Source organism: Geotrypetes seraphini, chromosome 4, assembly GCF_902459505.1.
Source record: "Geotrypetes seraphini chromosome 4, aGeoSer1.1, whole genome shotgun sequence".
Lineage (NCBI taxonomy): Eukaryota > Metazoa > Chordata > Amphibia > Gymnophiona > Dermophiidae > Geotrypetes > Geotrypetes seraphini.
In genome coordinates, this window is record NC_047087.1 from 252,891,587 (window position 1) to 252,911,983 (window position 20,397).

Here is a 20,397-nt window from a genome sequence, read left to right on the forward strand (position 1 = left end):
TTTAGCACGCGCTAAACGCTAGTGTGCCCATTATAGTCTATGGACACATTAGTGTTTAGCGCACGCTAAAAAGGCTAGCGTGCCTTAGTAAAATGACCCCTACATTTTGTTTGGGCCTTTTTATGACTTGAAGGTTTTAGTTTTAGTTTTACTGTATTGGGCTAAGTTCAAGTTCAAAGTCAATTTATTTAATATAACGCAAATATGAAACAAAAATTAAAATCTAAGTGGTCTACAATGAATAAAAAATGGAGAAAGAAAACAATACAAAACAAAAACTATTACAATTAAAGGGAAGAACAATAAAGATAAATTATAATAAAATTTGCAATGAGATATTAGGGAAGAGGGAAAAAAGGGAATCCATAATAATATAACTTCCATAATTTAAAAACAAAAAAAAAAAAAAGAAACTTACTTTGTGCTTGGATAGTTGTACATAAAAGTATTAATACATTTTTTAAAAAATTAAACAATCTTAAATGCATACTCCCACTACAGAGTTAATGAAAACATTCTCTACCCTGTTATGTCTTTTGTACAATGTGTTGGTGACAGTAACTATGTTTACTGCACTGTGCATAGTTCTAAGAAGTTCCTAAAATACTATATCAGGATTGTATTTCAGGATCTCCTTTTTGGTCAGCAATGCAAAGTAATCTAATCTTTTCTTACTAATAAAAGCTTATTAACATGATGTGTCTAAAGCAGGGTTATCCAATGTCAGTCATTGAGGGTCGCAATCTAGTCGGGTTTTCAGGATTTCCCCCAAGGAATTTGCATGAAATCTATTTGCATGCCCTGCTTCCAATGTATGTAAATAGATCTTATGCATATTCATATGGTAAATCCTGAAAATCCAACCTAGCAGGGACTGAGGTTAGACACCCCTGGTCTAAAGGAATGCAAAATAATTGTGAACTGAGAATGAAAGTAAATGAATTAGTGCGAACAAAATAGTAACACACATAACTATGTAAATTTTTTTTTAATTTTGTTTTCAGGACTTCCAGCTAATATACAGATTGGGCCCAATATTGAACCTGGGGTTGCCGGCATTGAATACCTGGGGAAAAGATTAGCAGCTCACACTTAGCTGGCCAAGTCAATTTTCATTGGTTGGCCAGCTAAGGTCAATCTGGCTGCGAGCCTTGGACGGCCAGCCGATGAAAATTGGTAGTAACTGGCTATGTCATGCAACATAGTCGGTCACTGGGATGGCCATTAAGCCTGATAGTGGCAGCTGTTCCTGACCAGTTAAGTTCTGCAGAATATTGGGGGATTGTCATTAATGGCAACATTTTGTCTCACATCAGTAGTTCACAAAAATATAAGGAATTCTGTTAGTAGGCTGCAGTAAGCACTAAGGTGTGCTTACCACAAGCAGAATTGCACTACTATGGGATGTGTTCAGGTATCACATGGTAATTTCAGGATTAGTACATGCAGTGCAGTGAGGGCTTTCAGGGGCTTCAGTGAATCCTCAGCTCTACAGTCCTGCTTTTTTAGCTTTTAGTTTATTTTTTGCTTGATGCAGTTTGATTTGTTAAGCAGGCAGGTTGCAGCAAACAAAAAGCAGAGCTCTTGGGCTGGAGATTCTCCAAACCCCCTGAATGCCCTGACAGTATTGATCTGAATTTGATTGGCTGAGCAGCACCTGCCTGTTGCCTGCTCAACTAATCAAATTCATAGCACTACCCTCAGGGCCTTTAGGGGGTGGGACGAATCCCCCAAAGGCCCTGACTACACGTGTTATGGGCGAGCTTAACTTGGGCATCTTGCAGTAATAATAAAACCTTTTCCAAGACGTCCTTGATAGAACTTATGGCGTTTGGAGCTAGAACTGTTTTAGAAGGGTCTAAGTGCCACAAAGGTACCCAACCTGACCAGATGACCACTGGATACATTAAGGTATGAGCCCCCACACACTCACGACATTGAAGGCGTCGGCACAATGCGCCACAGCCTCGAGGAAAGCAAACCAAATGTTAGGTATCATTAAGAAGGGTATCTCGACCAGAACGAAGGAAGTCATCCTGCCACTGTACCAGGCTATGGTGCGCCCGCATCTGGAATACTGTGTACAGTACTGGTCACTGTACCTCAAAAAGGACATGGCAATGCTTGAGGGAGTCCAGAGAAGAGCAACTAAACTGATTAAGGGTATGGAAAACCTTACATACACTGACAGACTGAAGAAGCTGGGGCTGTTCTCCCTGGAAAAGCGGAGACTCAGAGGAGATATGATAGAGACCTTCAAGATCCTGAGGGGCATCGAAAAGGTTGACAAGGACAGATTTTTCAATTTGAAAGAAACCACAAGAACAAGGGGTCACTCGATGAAATTGAAGGGGGACAGGTTTAAAACAAACGCAAGGAAATTCTTTTTCACACAGAGGGTGGTGGACACATGGAACACCCTTCCGGAGGCCGTGATAAGAAATAGCACAGTACAGGGTTTCAAGGAAGACCTGGACAGGTTCCTGGAGGACAAAGGGATTGAGGGGTACAGATAAGAACAGTGGAAGGTTTAGAGATAAGTGTAGAGGTAGGTATAAAATTAGTCAGGGACCACTGCTCAGGCAATATGCCTGATGGGCCGCCGCGTGAGCGGACCGCTGGGCTGAATGGACCTCTGGTCTGCCCCGGCGGAGGCGACTACTTATGTACTTATGTACTTAATCTGGTAGATGGGCTAGTGAACCATAGAGAGAAGGACCCAGGTCCATACCCCTCTTAACACTACATTTATGGTGGAAAGTGTGAGCCCACTAAAACGCACCAAAACCCTATCCTGCTGCCATATAGATGCCACCTGTAGCCATGAGGGCTATTGGGGTGGTAGACAGGTGGATCTAGTACAGGGATCTGCAACCTTTTTAAAGCAAAGAGCCATTTTATCATCAATATTTGATCCAAAATTTACAAAAAGTCGCATGGGAGAAGAGGGTTTGAAATACGATGTTTTATTGCGATATGGGTATATATCCATTTAGCGCAAAAACAAAACTTCAAGTACTAACAGAAAATAAAGAAAAACAATTTAATGAGACTTTTGACACTGTCCCCCGCTTTTACAAAACTGTAAAAATATTTTTTAGTGCTGACCAGTGCGGTGAATGCTCCACACTGCTCCAACGCTCTTAGGGCTAGATTCACTAAGCAAACTGATCATTTACCGATCGTTTTGCAACCCCTTTGCGACCTAATTTCCCTCCGACCCGATTCACTAACCTCTCCTGCGATCCGCTTCCCATCCGTACATGCAAATGAGAGGAAATGGCATGCAAAGTAGGCATGGGCACCGACTGGGCTGGCCGATTAAGAGAAGAATCCGACTGCTGGGGACCAGTCGCACATGTCTCTGCCGACTTTCCTGCTCCATTGCTGCTCCAATCTTACAGCCATGCTTGATCTTAGCTGTCAGTCTTGGAACATAAAAAGTGTTTTTTTTTTCTGCAACAGATATGAACGTGGAAGCCTGTCCAGTTCTGATCTTCCAGCCCTGCTTTCTCCCCCGATGTTCTCTCTGCTCTGAGCTCTGAATGTCTGTCGCCTTCCTTGCAATGTGAGCCCACGGGTTTAAAGCGGGGCTGCATGCCGCAGTGCAGCCCCGCTTTAAACTCGCAGGCTCGCATTGTAGGGAAGGCGGCAGAGAGCAGGCCATGACCGACTGACAGGAGAAAGCAACAAGCCAGTGTCGGTGAAAGGGAAGAAGCTGCTGCCGCCAGAGATAGCCCCTGGGAGAGCAGGAGAGTCGGGGCCTGGAAAAAAAAAACGGACACAAAACACATGCGCAGACCATCTGCAGGGAAAGCATATGGTCTGCGCATGTGTCAGGATCACACACTAGCAATCAGTGCGATCAGAGGGGAGCGTTCTCCGATCGCCCTCATTTCAATATTTTGTTGTTGTGAATTGGTCGGGCCTGCTGGAATTGGCCCCGGATCAGATCCGGAAGTCAGGATAGTGAATCTAACCCATAGAATTCCTATGAGCATTGGGAACAATGCAGAGCATTTAGCATGCCAAAAACCGCTCTTGCGGTTTTGTAAAAGGGGGGATGTATTTCTGCACAGAGTTGTTTTATGTTCAACATTTCTCTCTCTCTCAACCCCCGGACCATGTGCAGCATCTTTCGTTCCTGTCCACCAGCCCCATGCCCAATATTTTTCCTTCTATCACCCCTCACCATCACCATGCTGCATCTCTCCATCCATTCCCATCATCACCTTGTCCAACATTCCTCCTTCGTGCATCCATTTCCATCTATCCTCTCTACCACCACATCTCCCTCTCATCTCTCACTTCTCCATGCATCTCTACCTCACTCCTTCTTACCACCATGTCCAATAATTCTTTCTTCCCTATGCCCAACAATTCTCCTCTTTCTTCTCTTCCTCATGTGCACCATCTCTCTTTCCCTCTCATTCAGACACCCATGTCCAACAATTCTTCCTTTCTATTTCTTCCCCACCTCAGCATCTCTTTCCCTCCTTTCCTCTGTCTTTCCATCATATATCTCAAGTTCATGCCCCCTCCCTCTTGTGCCCCAAGTTTGCCCTCCTTCACTTCTGTGCCCCAACTTCAAGCTCCCTCCCTTCAACCTGACTCCTGGTAGCCTCCACCTCCTTCTTTTCAGGCAACCACATGTTTCTTCACAAAGCCATGGGCAGCAGCCCCAACATATTGCACACGGCTGACCTAGAAGGCTTCGCTCTGATGTTGGACCACAAATAGCTAACGGGCCAGCTGTGGGCAGCATGTTCGAACCGCTACCTGTAGCTATGTGAAGAAACACATGCAGCTGCCTAAAATGAAGGAGAAGGCGGGCACCAGGAGACAGGTACACATCACAGGATCCCTACAAGATAAGAGCCGGTCATATGGTCAAAGAGCCACAGGTTACTGACCCCTGGTCTAGCAGGTTTTGGGGGGAGTTTAGGAGAGCTCAATATAAATTATAAGGGGTATATGATATGATGAAATGTACTTCTGGCACTCTTTATGTGTTGTTCACAGCAGTGCCCTTTAAGTTGTCCCACTGTTCTCTGTTGGCATATTTATGTGGCCTGTCCATCACAATACTGGCCCCTCCCACATCCAAATGGTCTTGATTTGGTCGTTTTCAACTTGGATGTTTCTTTGGTCGTTTATGGGGTATAAAGTTAGGCATCCTAAAGTTTGGACATCCTATCTGCCTAGAAGTCAAAGTAGATAATTTTTTAAAAAAGTATTTTTGGACATCTAGCAGTCCGGCTTTCAAAAATGGATGTTGGATGTTTCTGTGCTTCAGACTTTGGACATTTAGCGGGAAATATTCAAATCAGACTTAGACGTCCTTTTTGAAAATGGCCCTCTTACTGTTTTATTTATTTAGTTAGTTATATGTTGCTTTCATTGAAATAATTTTTGTTTTGTTTTCAAATTATTTTAGAATTTTTCTTCCTGATATTTTAATTAGGGTGAAATTTTGATTGAAATTTTAATCACAATTAATCATCAATTAAAGGTGTGCTATTTATTTTTTCTCACTGACACACCTTATGACTCTGGGCATTCCATTTCTTTGCTTAGACACAATAAGCTACGTGCGCTAGACACTAATGCTTCCATAGAGCTGGCATTAGTTTTTCTGCATAGCGTGGGGGTTTGGAATCTTCAGCACGTGCTAAAAACACTACCGCAGCATAGTAAAAGGAGCCCTTAGTTAACCTGGTCTCAGTTAACCGGCACACTCACACAATCGGAAAAAAAAAATTGCTGGTGAAAAAAAAATGTCCCCTGATGCAGCAGCAGTCCTGAGCTGCAAACCCCTTCCCTCTCTCAAGCCCTGAAGAACTAATTTGAATCGAAATGCAGCTTTAAAAAAATTAGGGCCCTTTTACAAGTCGTAGTAGCAATTCTCTTGTGGCAAATGTACCGAAACACATAGAAATTGGACGGGCTTCGGTACATTTGCTGTGGGGGAATCACTACTGCGTCTTTGTTAAAGGGGCCCTTAAAGACTAAAAAGTAGTGAAAAGATAAAAAAGTAAAACTGAAATTGAAAACTTAACAAATTAAAAAAATTTATAACATCAGCTATGATCAGCTTTACAGTTTTCACAGTCTACTTCACAAAAGCAAGTCTACAGTAGAGGGAAAATTAGAAGGCCTTGAGCATGAGCAGATGCATGCTCAAGGCCCGGCAGAGGCAGGAAGTTCTTCAAGCGGCACCGGCAAGTCTTGTGGGCTGTTTCAAGTTTCAAGTTGTTCGGGCAGGGGGGTGCCGGTGCGCGCGGGGTGCTCGCAAATCAAGCCAACACTCGGTTTGCGAGACAAGTTTTGCGAGAATGTTTAGCTCGTCTTACAAAACACTCGCAAACCGGGTTACTCGCAAACCGAGGTTTGACTGTATTTTGTCCATTTTTGCACAGTAAACCCTGTGTTAATGATTTTAAAAAAATATTTTTTAGATGGAGTGCATCATGGGCAGAGTGAGCCTTCCAGCACTGTCCAGCTCGTGTGTTATGATAGAACGTGCTTACTGGATAATGCAGGGTTAATGCGGAAGCACCTTGGCTCCTCTTACATAGGAGGTGGTAAATGCTCCCAAGTTAATTTTATGCAGGTCTTGCATGCTAATAGGAACAACAGCAAACAAACTGCAAAGAAAAATAAAACCCCTAACAAGAGTACCATGTTAAAAACCTGGGCTTAGCACACAGGAAGGTCTCGCATTAAAGTGTTAAGATTTTATCACACTTTGATGAAAAGGCCCCTAATTTTGCTTCTCATAAATTGATTCCTAAATTAATATCAATCAAAATGTTCTTCTCAAAAAGTCTGTTTTTCATAGATGTATTTTTGTTACTTTTATGAATCTATGAATTGCCTAATTTGTTAGTGCTGACATTCATTCCTTCTATATTTATTCATTATTTAAATTCTATCTTGATAATACTATATTGATTATATTATTTAAGCAAGTGTGCTCTAGTCTTGTGTGTAGAAAATGTATGGCAGAAATCACTGAATCAGACAGCTGTGCACTTCCATACATTCCACAATATATACAACTTTTTTTTAAGGTTGGTTTTTTATTTTTTAAGTTTTTTGAAGTGTACTTTAGGCAACCAATTTGAATTGAGGCTTATTAATGAGTAAGTATCTCTTTAGTTACACAAGACATTAAAAAAAAATCACTGATATGGCCATTAATCAATGGATAGTGCATGGCAAAAGCCATTATAACACACTATCTACCACAAAGATCATTCCATTAGTATGTGCAGTGAACGTAATGTAATAATTGCACTTTCAATGTGCAGAATCGTGTCCACAATTTGGGAACTGGGTCTGAAAGATTTTTAACTGTACAACAAAGAAAATCTACCTACCAGCTCAACTCTTCCGAAGCCTCCGACTCCAAGTGTGTCAATGATGTTGAAATCGGACAGTTTCAGGTTTCCGAAGAAGGCAGCTTCAGCTTCATATCTGGATTTTTTGATGCAAAAAAACGGAAACTTCTTAGAGGTGCAAACACGACGAATACATGCTATTGTACCAGAACGAAGCAGCTTAATTTCCATTCTGTGTCTTATCATCTGTACTTTCTAACTAGCATAGGTTTTAGGTCCCATTTGCACAATAAAACGTTTATTTTTTCTTGCTTTTTTTTTTTTTTTTAAGAGAAAAACAAAAAAGCCAGTACTGCACTGTACTATTTCCACTTGAATATTACATCTTGGAAATTTGTATAGGTCTTCTCCAGGGAATTTTCATTTGCCTTTCAGTATATTTCTAAAACAAAGTCTGCCAGGTTTTTTGTTTTTATTCTAGAAAATAAACACTTATTGAATTTTCCAGAGAGAGACAATTCACAGCCAGGTTTAATGAAATTAGATCCAGTATTCTAAGGGCGGGTGTTCAAATGCCTGAAAAGAAAGGCTTAAAACAAACATTGCTATCATAGTTTGTCTTTGCTTCCTCTAAGTTTTTCACCCATCTTGAGGAAAAAATTTGCACCTACTGCTTCTAAGGTCACCTAGTACAGAAGCCTTCTCTATGACTATGACAGTAATGAGTTCATTACGCACACTGGAAGCTTGCATACCAAAATAAGTTTCTCATGTAGGGCATAAGCCACTTAAAATAGCTTCTTGTCATGGACTGTGTTATTTTTAGAGAACATGGGGATGCACGGAATCCTCCCATTTAAATAACTTGGCCAGTGAAACACTGGGTTGCCTAAAAAGAACTGTATGTATTTGCAGACTTGAATGTTTTTTACTTTGAAAATGAAACAATTAAACGTGACAGATACTTAATCAGCCTGGATAGAAGAGTTTGCAAAGAATTTCAATAATGTTGTGCATACATCAGCTTTTAGATCTCAGCCCTGTGGATGTGCTATTCTGTAATATCCAAAAGGAACTGGGACTTGTAAACTGCCTTTTGTAATTTTATAACCACAATCAAAGAAGTTGACATGGTGTCAGGTCAAAAGCGCGCCAGGACAAAGGCGCGCGCAGACAATTGAGCACAGCGCGGAGGTGCGCGCCGCAGAAAATTACTGTTTTAGGGCTCCGACGGGGGGTGACGTGGGGGGGAGCCCCCCCACTTTACTTAATAGAGATCGCGCCACGTTGTGGGGGCATTGTGGGGTGTTAGGGGGGTTGTAACCCCCCACATTTTACTGAAAACTTTACTTTTTCCCTGTTTTAGGGAAAAAGTTAAGTTTACAGTAAAATGTGGAGGGTTACAACCCCCCAAACCCCTCACAACGCCGGCGCGATCTCTATTAAGTAAACTGGGGGGGGGCTCCCCAAAAAAACCCCCCGTCGGAGCCCCTAAAAACTGTACTTTTCTTTGGCGCGCGCCTCTGTCTTGCGCTCAGTTGTCGGCGCGCACCTTTGTCTTTCGCGGGGTTGTTTATGAACCAGTTTACATACTGGTGCTTCAAGCATTTTCCCTATCTGTTCTGGCAGGCTCACAGTCTATCTAACATACCTGGGGCAGTGGAGGATAAACATCTGGATTCTCTAACTGGTGGCCATGTTGGTGGTTGCCTTAAAAGCGGCCGCCAATTGCATGTCAATTACGTGGCAGTACCAGTTAGAGAATTGCACCTAAAGCACCTAAGTAGGTGTGATTCATGCAGAAATAGGCGCAAGAAATGTAGACTTGGAAAACCCTGGTTTATATTTCCGGCACCTAACTTTGCCGGGGGATCCTGAAAATAATCTACAGCTTGCTATCAGCTGAGCTGGCAGGACTCCCTAAAACTCCAGATTCGGGGAATCCTGCCGGCCCAATTCTTCTCTATCTCCCACCTACCCACCCAGCGTCCCGCCAAAGAGATCCCCCTCCCACTGAGCCCAACATCCCACACATCCCTGACATTCTCACACACACCTACACCGGGAGGCCATATCAAGCATTCACCACCCTTTCAGTGAAAAGCATTTACTGAGGTTACTTCTAAATCTATCCCCTTTTACCTTCTTCCCATACCCCCTCATTCCAGTTTCCTTTTAGTTGAAAGAGACTAACTTAATTGGTAAATTGGCTTCAATTATGAGTTTAAACAAGTTTGATTCTACAAAAGATAGACACTTAGCTGAACCTAATACCAAAGCAGGCATATATCGGGGTGGAGAGTGAATTAGATGCCGCTAGGAACGATTTTCTAAAGGACTTATGTGAACAAAAGAACAGAAGAATTGCCGCTGCTGGGTCAGACCAGTGGTCCATCCTGCCCAGCAGTCCGCTCATGCAGCGGCCCCCAGGTCAAAGACCAGTGCTCTAAATGAGGCCAGCCTCACCTGCGTACATCCCAGTTTAGCAGGAACTTGTCCAGCTTAGTCTTAAAACCCTGGAGGGTGTTTTCCCCTACAACAGACTCTGGAAGAGCGTTCCAGCTCTCCACCACACTCTGGGTGAAGAAGAACTTCCTTACGTTTGTACGGAATCTATCCCCTTTCAACTTTAGGGAGTTCCCTCTCGTTCTCCCTACCTTGGAGAGTGTGAACAGTCTGTCTTTATCTACTAAGTCTATTCCCTTCGGTATCTTGAATGTTTCAATCATGTCCCCTCTCAATCTCCTCTTTTCAAGGGAGAAGAAGCCCAGTTTCTCCAATCTCTCACTGTACAGCAACTCCTCCAGCCCCTTAACCATTTTAGTCACTCTTCTCTGGACCCTTTCGAGTAGTACCGTGTCCTTCTTCATGTACGGTGACCAGTGCTGGACGCAGTACTCCAGGTGAGGGCGCACCATGACCCGGTACACATGTGCCCAGTATACATGTGCCTATAATGTAGGCCTATAAAACCCAGGCCTACATTACAGGTTCCTAAGTTTTAAGTTAGGCGCCTCTTAGCGTGATTCTGTAATTGGCGCCTAAGCGTGATCAACATGCAATAGGCGCCTATCTTTTTAGGCACCAATTACAGTATCTGGCTCACTGAGATCTTTAAGTCGGTCCCCTTAATCTTATGCTTTAACCCAGTGTCTTGCAAACTCTCTGGAGCCACAGCACACTAAACTCGGGGCCGCGGATGGAGGGCATCCAGAAATGCATGGAGGTTGATGCGATGATGTCACGCACATGTGGCCATTTGGCCTTTATCTGCCATCATGTTTCTATGTTTCTATCAACAGGTCGACGTCTGTGCACGCGCGAAGGCACTCCATATGGGGTCCTGGGCCGCTAGTGGGGGAGGTTCAAGTTTCAAGTTTATTAAAATTTGATGGTTCGCCTATTAAAACTAAGCGAATTACATAATAAAAGCATTATAGTATAGAACAATAAAACAAGTTATTTTACATTAACAATTTTCAAGGTGCTACGACAAATTGACAATACAGACGAACTATGAAACATAAGGAAAGAACATTAGGGGATAATAGTTACAAATTGTGGTTTCCTCAAGGGAAGAAAGGGGGATGATGTGGGGAGGAACAAACGAGTAGGTTGGGGAAGATGTGTATGAAAGTATTGATTGTTTACATGTACTCCAAAGAGTTGTACTAAAGGTTAAATGAGGATTTGAAGAGATAAGTTTTTAAATTAGTTTTAAATAAATTGAGGTCTTTGATGTTTCTGATATATAGGGGGAGGGTATTCCAGATAAGAGGAGCCATAACTGAGAAGATGTCATGGCGTCTGGTTCCTATTATTTTCAATGAGGGAACCATTAACTGACCCTGAGTGTTGGACCGAAGTGAACGTTTTGAAGTATGAGGTCCTGGAAGAGGAGAGGCGTGGAGAGGAGGAGAGGTGGAGGGAGGAAGTGACGTCACCGAGCCGAATGGACACTTGATCCGTGAGCTCCGTTCGGGCCCCGAGCTTATTCTCCCCTTAGGCGGTGTAATTGTGCTGGAACGTGGTTTGCCTGCCGGTTTGCGTGTGGGAGATGTGTGTGGAGGGGATGGCGACCCGAAGAAAGCTCCCCTGTGACAAGCCGGGCCAGCGCACGTTGGAGCAGGCGCTGAGTCGCAGTGCACGTGGCGCCGACGGCCTGGTGACCAGCGGGAGTGAAGTAGCGATTTTGGAGCGCAGCATCACAGCGGTGGCAGATATGCTGCACGAGCCGGCCCCAGCGCTCTCTTCCCCGGATCCACTGACCAAAGCGGATATGCAGCAATGGATTGCAGAGGTGAAATCTGAGATCTCTGCCGTGGCGGTGCAGGTACGAGAGGCAGTGCAAGAGCTCCGAACGGAGCCACACTCAGCAGTCTCATTCTGAAGCAGCCAGCAGAGCAGTTTCAAAGTTGTGGAGCGGACATCCTTATACTCCGGCAGCTCAGGGAGCCCCCTTACCCTCAAATTATTGCGCCGGGTACGATTCTCCAAATCTTCCACTTTATCAAGCAAAGATTGATGATCAGCAGCCACACTCTCTAAGGTCCGTTGCACACCTGACACACTCTCCTCACACGTATCCAGGCGCGTCTCCATCACCTCCACCCGTGTGCCCACCTCATGGACGCGCCTGGATACGTGTGAGGAGAGTGTGTCAGGTGTGCAACGGACCTTAGAGAGTGTGGCTGCTGATCATCAATCTTTGCTTGATAAAGTGGAAGATTTGGAGAATCGTACCCGGCGCAATAATTTGAGGGTAAGGGGGCTCCCTGAGCTGCCGGAGTATAAGGATGTCCGCTCCACAACTTTGAAACTGCTCTGCTGGCTGCTTCAGAATGAGACATTGGAACCGGGGATAGAGTGGGCGCATAGGGCCTTGGGCCCGCGTGTCCCGGACCAACCTAAGGACATTGTGATGTGCTTTCAAGCTTTGTGATTAAAGAGCAGGTCCTTAGGAGAGCCAGGGAGCTGGGCACGGTGACCTCGGAAGGACATCGGCTGGAATTCTACCAGGACCTCGCGGCCAGCACCTTACAAAAGCGTCGTGCCTTCTGGGAGGTGACCAAGGCTCTACAGCGCAGCAACTTGCGGTATCGCTGGACCTTCCCCTTTGGAGTGGTGATCACCATTAATGGAGTCCATACTAAGGTTTCTTCAGTGCGTGATGCTCGTTCCCTGCTGCAGAAGGAGGGGATTGAAGTCCCTGATGACTCCGGCCCGGTGCCTGGGGGTGCCTCGGGTGGGGGTCAAGGCCCACCCCCTTTTCGATGGCAGAGAGTGGAGCGTGGATCCCGAGGTGGTCGTGGAGGTCGTGGCGGGGGTCCCCCACCCTCGGGGGCTGCATCTTCTTCCGCCGGCCCCTCCTGAGGGCTAGCGGGCTGTGACTCCTGGCTTTGGACTGGGTTGCTTGGTTGGTTTTGGACCCTCCTTTCCTTTGTGGGGTCTTTTTGGTTCTGATCCCCTGTTCTGGGTGGTCTCTGAACCTTCATCAGGGTATTGAGTGGGGCTGTTTCTCCCTGAATTTTTGCTGGGTATGGGTTTGTTCTGCTGTGATTGTTTTCGGGGAGAGCATGGTGGTTGGGGAACAGGGGATTTTGGGGGAGGTGGTTTTCTGGTTGGGGAAATGTGGTTTTTGAGTTATGATGTATGTTCTTGGGGAAGGTTGGGGGTGGCAGAGGTTGGTTGTGTTACGGGTACTGGGGATTGTTTACTTCCTTGTATGTTAGTGAGAGGTTTCAAGGATCTCACAATGGGGGTAGGGGGAGGGGGGAGGGGGAGGTTGGGGGGAGAGGGGGCGGATCCTTTTTGCGGTTGTATTTCGCTGCTGTTTTTTTATTTAGTTTATGGCAGGGTTCAAATTAGTCTCTTATAATATCAGGGGTCTCAACTCACCTTATAAGCGACGGGCCTTTTATAGGGAGTTACTACGTCTGTGCGCTGGGGTTTGTTTTGTCCAGGAAACCCATTTGTTGGGTGTCCGCTCAGGACCTTGTCCTATGCCTTAAGTAGTTCTGAGTAGGGCCAGCTTAGTTTACCTGGGCAGGTACAAGTGAGCAAACATGAAATAAAAAAATTCAGCTATTACACTTTCTCACATTGCATCAGGATTTACTAGCTAGAAAGAAAAGAAAAACTGTTGATAGATAAGGCCTAATCCAAAAGCAAGTGAGAATGTGGATTAGTAGCTATAAATTAATAAATGAAAATTGGATGAGCTGGAATAAAATGATCAGAAATACAAAAAGTTTAAAAACAGGGATTTTAAGGTACCATATGGATTTGATATATGTCATGTGCTTGACGGATATAGGGAGGCAGGCTAGTGATTGATGACTACCATATCAAATGTACCCCAGATGGGAAGCTTAAGTTTATAAAGCTTCTTTGTGTTAGAGTGACCAGCCTGAACTAGGCCAATCCTCAGGGAAATGTAGGCAAACAGGAGTTGGCTTTTGACCTGGTATCTACATACCAGGGGGCCCTAGGTTTGCCATGACTTGAGTTTGCTAAGGACAAATCTAAACCACATGTGTATCATGGTATGAATTGATCCAAAGTTAAGTATCAGAAAGTTAGGAAAAATTACATAATATAAATTTTCTTAGGTAGCTATAGGAATATATGTTAACAACCAATATAGATTAGATAGGAATATATGTTATTTTGATTTTCATATATCTGAAATCCTGAAGAGATCCTGATAAGGCAACAGATGGTGTTTGACCTCTGACCTTGAGCAACTTTTTTACGTAGAACCTTGATGGGAGGGGTACCTGCTCCTTTCCATCTTTTCTTTGTGCAGTCTTTGTGAGACAGAGATCTCAGAATAGAAAAGAACACTGACATTTACAGGAAAGAATATAGAAGCTGAGGAGTTTTGTAAGTATATTATAATATTGGTCTATGTATTTCTTCTTTTTATAAAATATGTAAGCTTAATGTGAGAATGTAACTTTTTTAGATATAAGAATGTAATTTGTGACACGCCTATATGAAGCTAGCCTTATATGGGAATAAATAATGTGAACCAATTAGACTGCAGATGGATTGTAACGAAGGAATGTCGTCATTTAGGATATATATGGACGTGTAACTGGTAAAACGCTGGAATTTTTTATGAGCAAGGCCAGCTTTTGGCTTCTGTAATAATTCTCTGATGCAAAATGATACTCAATTGATTTGCTAATCAATTAATTGAGTACTCTTATGATCTAATATTGATATCTAATAAAAAATAAGATTTTGGATTTTATTAAAATATTTTGCATCATTATTTTTTTCCATTTTCATTTTACAACCCTAGAAAGCTATAAGTACGCATGTGTGCAATTATCCTGATCACCATGAACATCTTGTCAAAGATTCTAGGTTTCCGCAAGCCTTTTGGGCTTCCCGGGTGGGTAGTACTAAGAAGGGAGGGGTGGGTATCCTTATTGGTAAAGGGGTCAGTTGTGAGGTCAGAAGGGTGGTCAGGGACCTGCAGGGCCGGTATCTCATGCTTGAGGCCCTCATAGAGGGGTGTTTGTACACTTTAGTAAATGTTTATGCTCCCAATGAGGGTCAGGGTATCTTTTTTCGGGAGTTGGTGTCTAAGATACTCCATTTCAAAGGGGGCTCCTTGATACTGGGTGGGGATTTCAATCTCACTGCTACCCTGCATTTGGACAACTCGGGAAGTGCGGGTTGTTATGGTCGGCGGGATCGCCAGTTGTTGAGGGAGGCCCTTTGGGCCCTGAATGTAGTTGATGGATGGCGTTGGTTGCATCCGATGTCTAGGGATTTCACCTATTTCTCTAGGACGCACGCCTCCTACTCTAGAATAGATTATATCTTGGTGGAGCGTGGGCTGCTCCTCCGGGTGGACCAGGCGGGGATTGAGCCTGTCACTTGGTCGGACCATGCACCTGTCTGGGTATGGATGGCTGGTGAGGGGGGTGGCTCAGGACGGAAGTTTTGGCGCTTTAATGATAGTTTGTTGGATGATCCTGAGGTGGTTGTTCAGATCGAGGGGTGGTTGCGGGAATATCTGGATCTGAACTTGGAGTGTGGGGCTTCGCTGGAGGCTGTTTGGGAGGGGTTGAAAGCCTCGCTTCAGGGTAGATTGATCGCATTGGCTTCCGCTCGACAGCGGAAAAGTAGGGAGGTGACTGCTGAGTTGTTGCGTCGGATAGGCCGTCTGGAGGGGATGCATAAACGGCGACCGTGGGATGTGGGGTTGGGCAGGCAGTTACAACAGGCCAGGCGGGATCTGCAGGAGCTGGAGTTGAAACGTTTGCGCCTCAATCTGCAATTTTTGCTACAAAAGTTTTTTAAATTTTCTAATAAGACTAGCAGACTGGTGGCTCACCGATTGAAAGTACGCCAAACGCGTAACCAGATTCTTTCGATTAGAGCGGCTTCTGGGGAGCTCCTGCGGAAAGAGGATGATATTCGAGCACGCTTTGTGGAGTTCTATTCTCGCCTCTACTCTCCAGAGGAGGAAGCGTCCTCACAGGACCGAGCGGCCTATGTGACCTCGGCATCGATGCCTAGAATTGCGGAGGGGGATGTTGGGCGCCTTGATCGCCCGCTTACATTAATTGAGGCTCGCGGGGCCTTGCGTTCTATGAAAGTAGGGAAATCACCTGGTTTGGACGGCTTTACGGTCCGGTATTATAAAAGGTTTCAGGATTTGTTGCTGCCTCCCCTCTTACGATTTCTTAACTCCTTGGGCAGTGATAGTGTGTTACCCTATTTCATGCGCTTGACAGGGGTCACGGTGTTAGCTAAGGCAGGGAAGGATCCTTCGCAATGTGCCTCCTATCGTCCGATATCTTTATTGGGAGTGGATACTAAAATCTTTACGCGGATTTTGGCGGATCGCCTGATGAGTTGGGTTCCCTGTTTGATTCATCCGGACCAATCGGGCTTTGTGGCTGGTCGACAGGTGGGCGATAATGTACGGCGGGTCTATAACCTGTTGGAAAAGGCTCGGGGAGCAGCAGGGGAGGCAGTCTTTTTGTCTATAGATGCCGAGAAGGCCTTTGATAGGGTCTCCAGGCCGTTTTTGTTTAGGGTCTTGGAGTCTATTGGTTTGGGATCATGGATGCAGGAATGGATACGTGTTCTGTACACTTGCCCGCTTAGCTGTATTAAGGTTAATGGGGGCTATTCGGATACTTTCACTCTGGCTCGGGGTACGCGGCAGGGTTGCCCCCTTTCACCGCTCCTGTTTGCTCTGACGGTGGAACCTTTAGCTCAACGGATTCGGGCCAATGGGGACGTTAGGGGGATATCGTTACCGGGGGGGGGACTATAAGCTGACCCTCTTTGCTGATGATCTCCTCTTTACGGTTGAGGATCCAGAACTCTCCCTGGCTACCATTTTGCGGGAGTTGGCAGCTTTTGAGGTGGTGTTGGGCTTTCATGTTAATGCGGGGAAATCTGAGCTGCTTAATGTTAATTTGCCTCCTGATCGGGTGGATTCTCTGCGGCGGTGTTTTCCGTTTCGGTGAGTTACTAATTCCTTGCGCTATCTTGGGGTTTATTTTGGCCCGCCGGCTACTAGTCTCTATGATCTTAATTATCCCCGCTTTTTCGTCGCCTTCGACGGGATTTGGATAGCTGGCGGGATCAGTACTTCTCTTGGCTGGGTAGGGTGGAGATTGTGAAAATGATGATCTTACCCCGTCTTTTATTCTTGTTTCAGGTCCTGCCCCTTTGGGTGAGTAGACCGACGTTGGAGGGGATACAACGGCACATTTTTCATTTCATCTGGGCGGGACGCCGGTCGAGAGTGAGTAGGAATGTTCTATATTTGGGGCAGACGGCGGGGGGTCTGGCGGTTCCTAATGTGTTGAAGTACTACCAAGCCGCGCAGTTGCGCACCTTTTTGGAGTGGCAGATGCAGGATCCGAAACCGTGGGTTGTGATTGAACAGGACTTGACTGACGGAGTCCCTTTGTTACATCGTCCCTGGCTGCCTGGGAGGATGCGAACTGGAGGAGATCCGTCCTCGGTGGTCACCGCTTTGCGGATCTGGACTACGGTCCGGAGGGGCTTGCTGTCGGGTAGGCGTTATTCTTGGTATACCCCGTTGCGGCATAATCCTGAATTTGAACCTGGGAGCGGGGCCGGGGGGTTTGGGGGTTGGGAGCGCCAGGGACTGGTTTGTGTGGGTCAATTGTAGGATCCAGTTTTGAGGCGTATACGGCCCTTTGCGGAACTCCAGCACCGGTATGATTTACCTCCTTGGGATTTTTTCTATTATTTGCAGGCGCTCCATTATCTTCAGACGTCCGGAGTAGTGGGGGATCTCCGTGGTGGTCGGACGCCTTTTGAACTTTTGCTGGGCCCAGTCCTCCGGAAGGGTACTTTGTCGGCTTTGTATCGCTGCCTTAATGTTCGGGGGAATGCGCCCCTGCCTTATATGACAGCTTGGGAGAGGGATTGGGGGGTCTATTATTCCTTTGGAAACTTGGGAGGATATATGGAGAGAGGTGTCTTCTGCGGGTATTGCAGCTTTCCTGGTTGAAAACGGTTATAAGGTACTTTTTAGGTGGTACTACACCCCTCAGACTTTGGCTAGGTGGCGAGAGGATGTGAGGGGTCTCTGTTGGCGAGGCTGTGGGGAGGTGGGAAATTATCTTCATATTTGGTGGGACTGTAGGGGGGTGAGAGATTTTTGGGCTGAGGTCTTTCAACATGTTTCTCAGATCCTTGGCAGGCCGATCCAGGCAGACTTGGAGACATGCTCTCTTATTTTGGCATCAATTGGATCTGGATAGGGGAGCTGGCCTGTTTTGCAAGTTGGCGTTCACTGCTGCCAGATTGGTCTTAGCCTCCTCTTGGAATCAGGTTCAGCCTCTCACATGGCACATGGTGGAACGGCGCCTGTTGACCTGGCAGCTTCTCTACAAACTTACTGCTTTGCACCATGGGCAACACCATGGCTATGCATCTATCTGGCGCCGCTTCAGGGCGTCTGTTTTGTAGGGCTCCCTGGTGGGGTTTCAGCTGGGTGCTGGGTCTGAGCTCGGGTGGGTTGTGGCCCTTAATGATGATGGTTTGCAGGGTGTAGCTCTGTGGTTTTTTATTTTGAACTTACTGTCCTTTCTTTCAGACTGAGGTATGGGCTGTGGGATCTGTTGATAGGGGAGGGGGGTGGGGGGTTATTTCTGATGCTGTGGGGTGTGGTTGTTTTTGCATTGGGGGTTTTAGGGTGGTCTCATTGCGATCTATTGGGAGTGTTTTTTGCTGTGTTGTATATGTCATTGCTGGCATTTGTTGTTTGCTTCTTTTCTTCATAACTCTAATAAAGCTTTTATTCAAAAAAAAAAAAAAGAGAGGAGGAGAGGTGTCGGCAAGGGGGAGAGGCACTGGCCTACTTCCTATAGGACATGCCTCTCACTGGAGTCTCGCAGCATATCGGGAATCTCACCACGGTACATAGTTTGCAATACACTGCTTTAACCATTAGGCTATTCCTCTACACTGGCACTTATTAAAGATCTGGGCTTCCTAATATATGATTAACAATAAAATTATACTGCTTGTCACCTTTTGATTACCCATTCACCTCCCTTTGTCTCCTGTTTTCTCCTTTAGAGACCTAATTTTTCAGGAATTTATTGCATCTTACTGTATATTCATTCTGATCTCACCTGAGGAAAGGGGTGATAGCTCCTCAAAGTTAATCAAAATGCATTTAGTCAAATTAATATATATCATTTTATATGTTTTTGTTGTTTTTAATATGTTTATTATTTATTTGTTTAACATAGCTACGTTTTATTTTATTTCTGTGCATTCTCAAAATTAATAATGCTTTACTTAACCATGTATATAACACCATGTACACACAAACTACCTTTATGTACGTTGAGAATTATACATCGCTGAATGTAAAAACAGTTTGGATGTGTAATACATAAAACACATGAAATAAAGAGAATCATCATTATATTAAAATCATTATATTAAAAAGCAAGCGTGCTGCATGGCTTATTCTATATCCTGTTCTGAGAGTACTCACTTTTAAGTTAATCAGGTAAATGTCTTAGTCAGGCTTTTAGGCCGCAAACCCTTCCCCTATAATTAGCTAGGATCAGTAGGTGAATTCAGTCCAGTTGTCTCACAATGCAAAACACCGGAAAGCAAAACAATCATTTAAAATCAATTTGTGCTAGATGATCAAACCCGGATACTCACAAAGAGGTGTATTAGTGTTATATATAGCACAAGCAACCAATTCCTCCTTAAGTAACATGTAATCTAAAGGGGGAAAGCAGCATAATTATAGCTTCTAATTGGCCAAATCATAGTCATTTTGTTCAGTTAATTCCAGTCTTTTTGAGCTCTGTGTTACAAAACCTCATGACAATATAAAAGTGTTGCATAGTATTAATTAAAGCCCTGGTGCTTAAAATCCATCCATGTAATCATGTAAACATTTGATGACCCTCTGCCTATAGTCTGGATACAAAAAGAGTTCAATGCTTGCATACATAAGTGCTCTCCATGACAACCATACTTCTATGAAGAGGGCCATAATTTCTCTTTATGTTCAAACATCTCATTTGTTTATAGCCTGTGTGCTGAGTAATATTTAACCAATTTCATGTGTCCTATATTAGTGGCCGGGCTACAGTTTTTGAACACTGGGTTCTGCCTATTTTTTTCCCCCTTGGTAAAAGATTAATTTACAGATTTGGGATCCCATAGTGAACTTTTCTTAAATGCCAATAATATTTCCACCACGATTTTCTTTGAAATTATGCCACACACTTTACTATATTCTGACTTGAAGTCTCCCTGCTACTTATATTACAATGCAAAACTCCCCTCTTGAACAGTCCCCCATCTGTACTGAGCAAGGTAGTACTATTCTCTCCTCCCTCTCCGTTGGAGTTGCCATGTGTGATTACAGAATTCTTATTACATGTTTACTATTTGAAAACCTTATTTGTCCATTTATGTTCTCGAACACTGGCAGCTACCATGTTTGTTCTATATGTTATGTTCCACTTGTTTAAAAATTTCAATAAAAATATTTGAAATCAAAATTTAC

The 20,397-nt window shown here is 44.6% G+C and overlaps 1 protein-coding gene across 5 annotated transcripts in view; it reads right to left on the reverse strand.

Moving 5' to 3' along the window:
- Nucleotides 1-20,397, reverse strand: part of PRKG1 (protein kinase cGMP-dependent 1) — a 1,424,783-nt gene that overhangs the window by 56,773 nt on the left and 1,347,613 nt on the right. For all 5 annotated transcript variants that reach the window (XM_033943780.1, XM_033943783.1, XM_033943781.1 and 2 more), the window contains one exon: nucleotides 7,383-7,479. In XM_033943780.1, coding sequence (XP_033799671.1) covers nucleotides 7,383-7,479 — 97 coding nt within the window. The remainder of the gene's footprint in view (nucleotides 1-7,382; nucleotides 7,480-20,397) is intronic.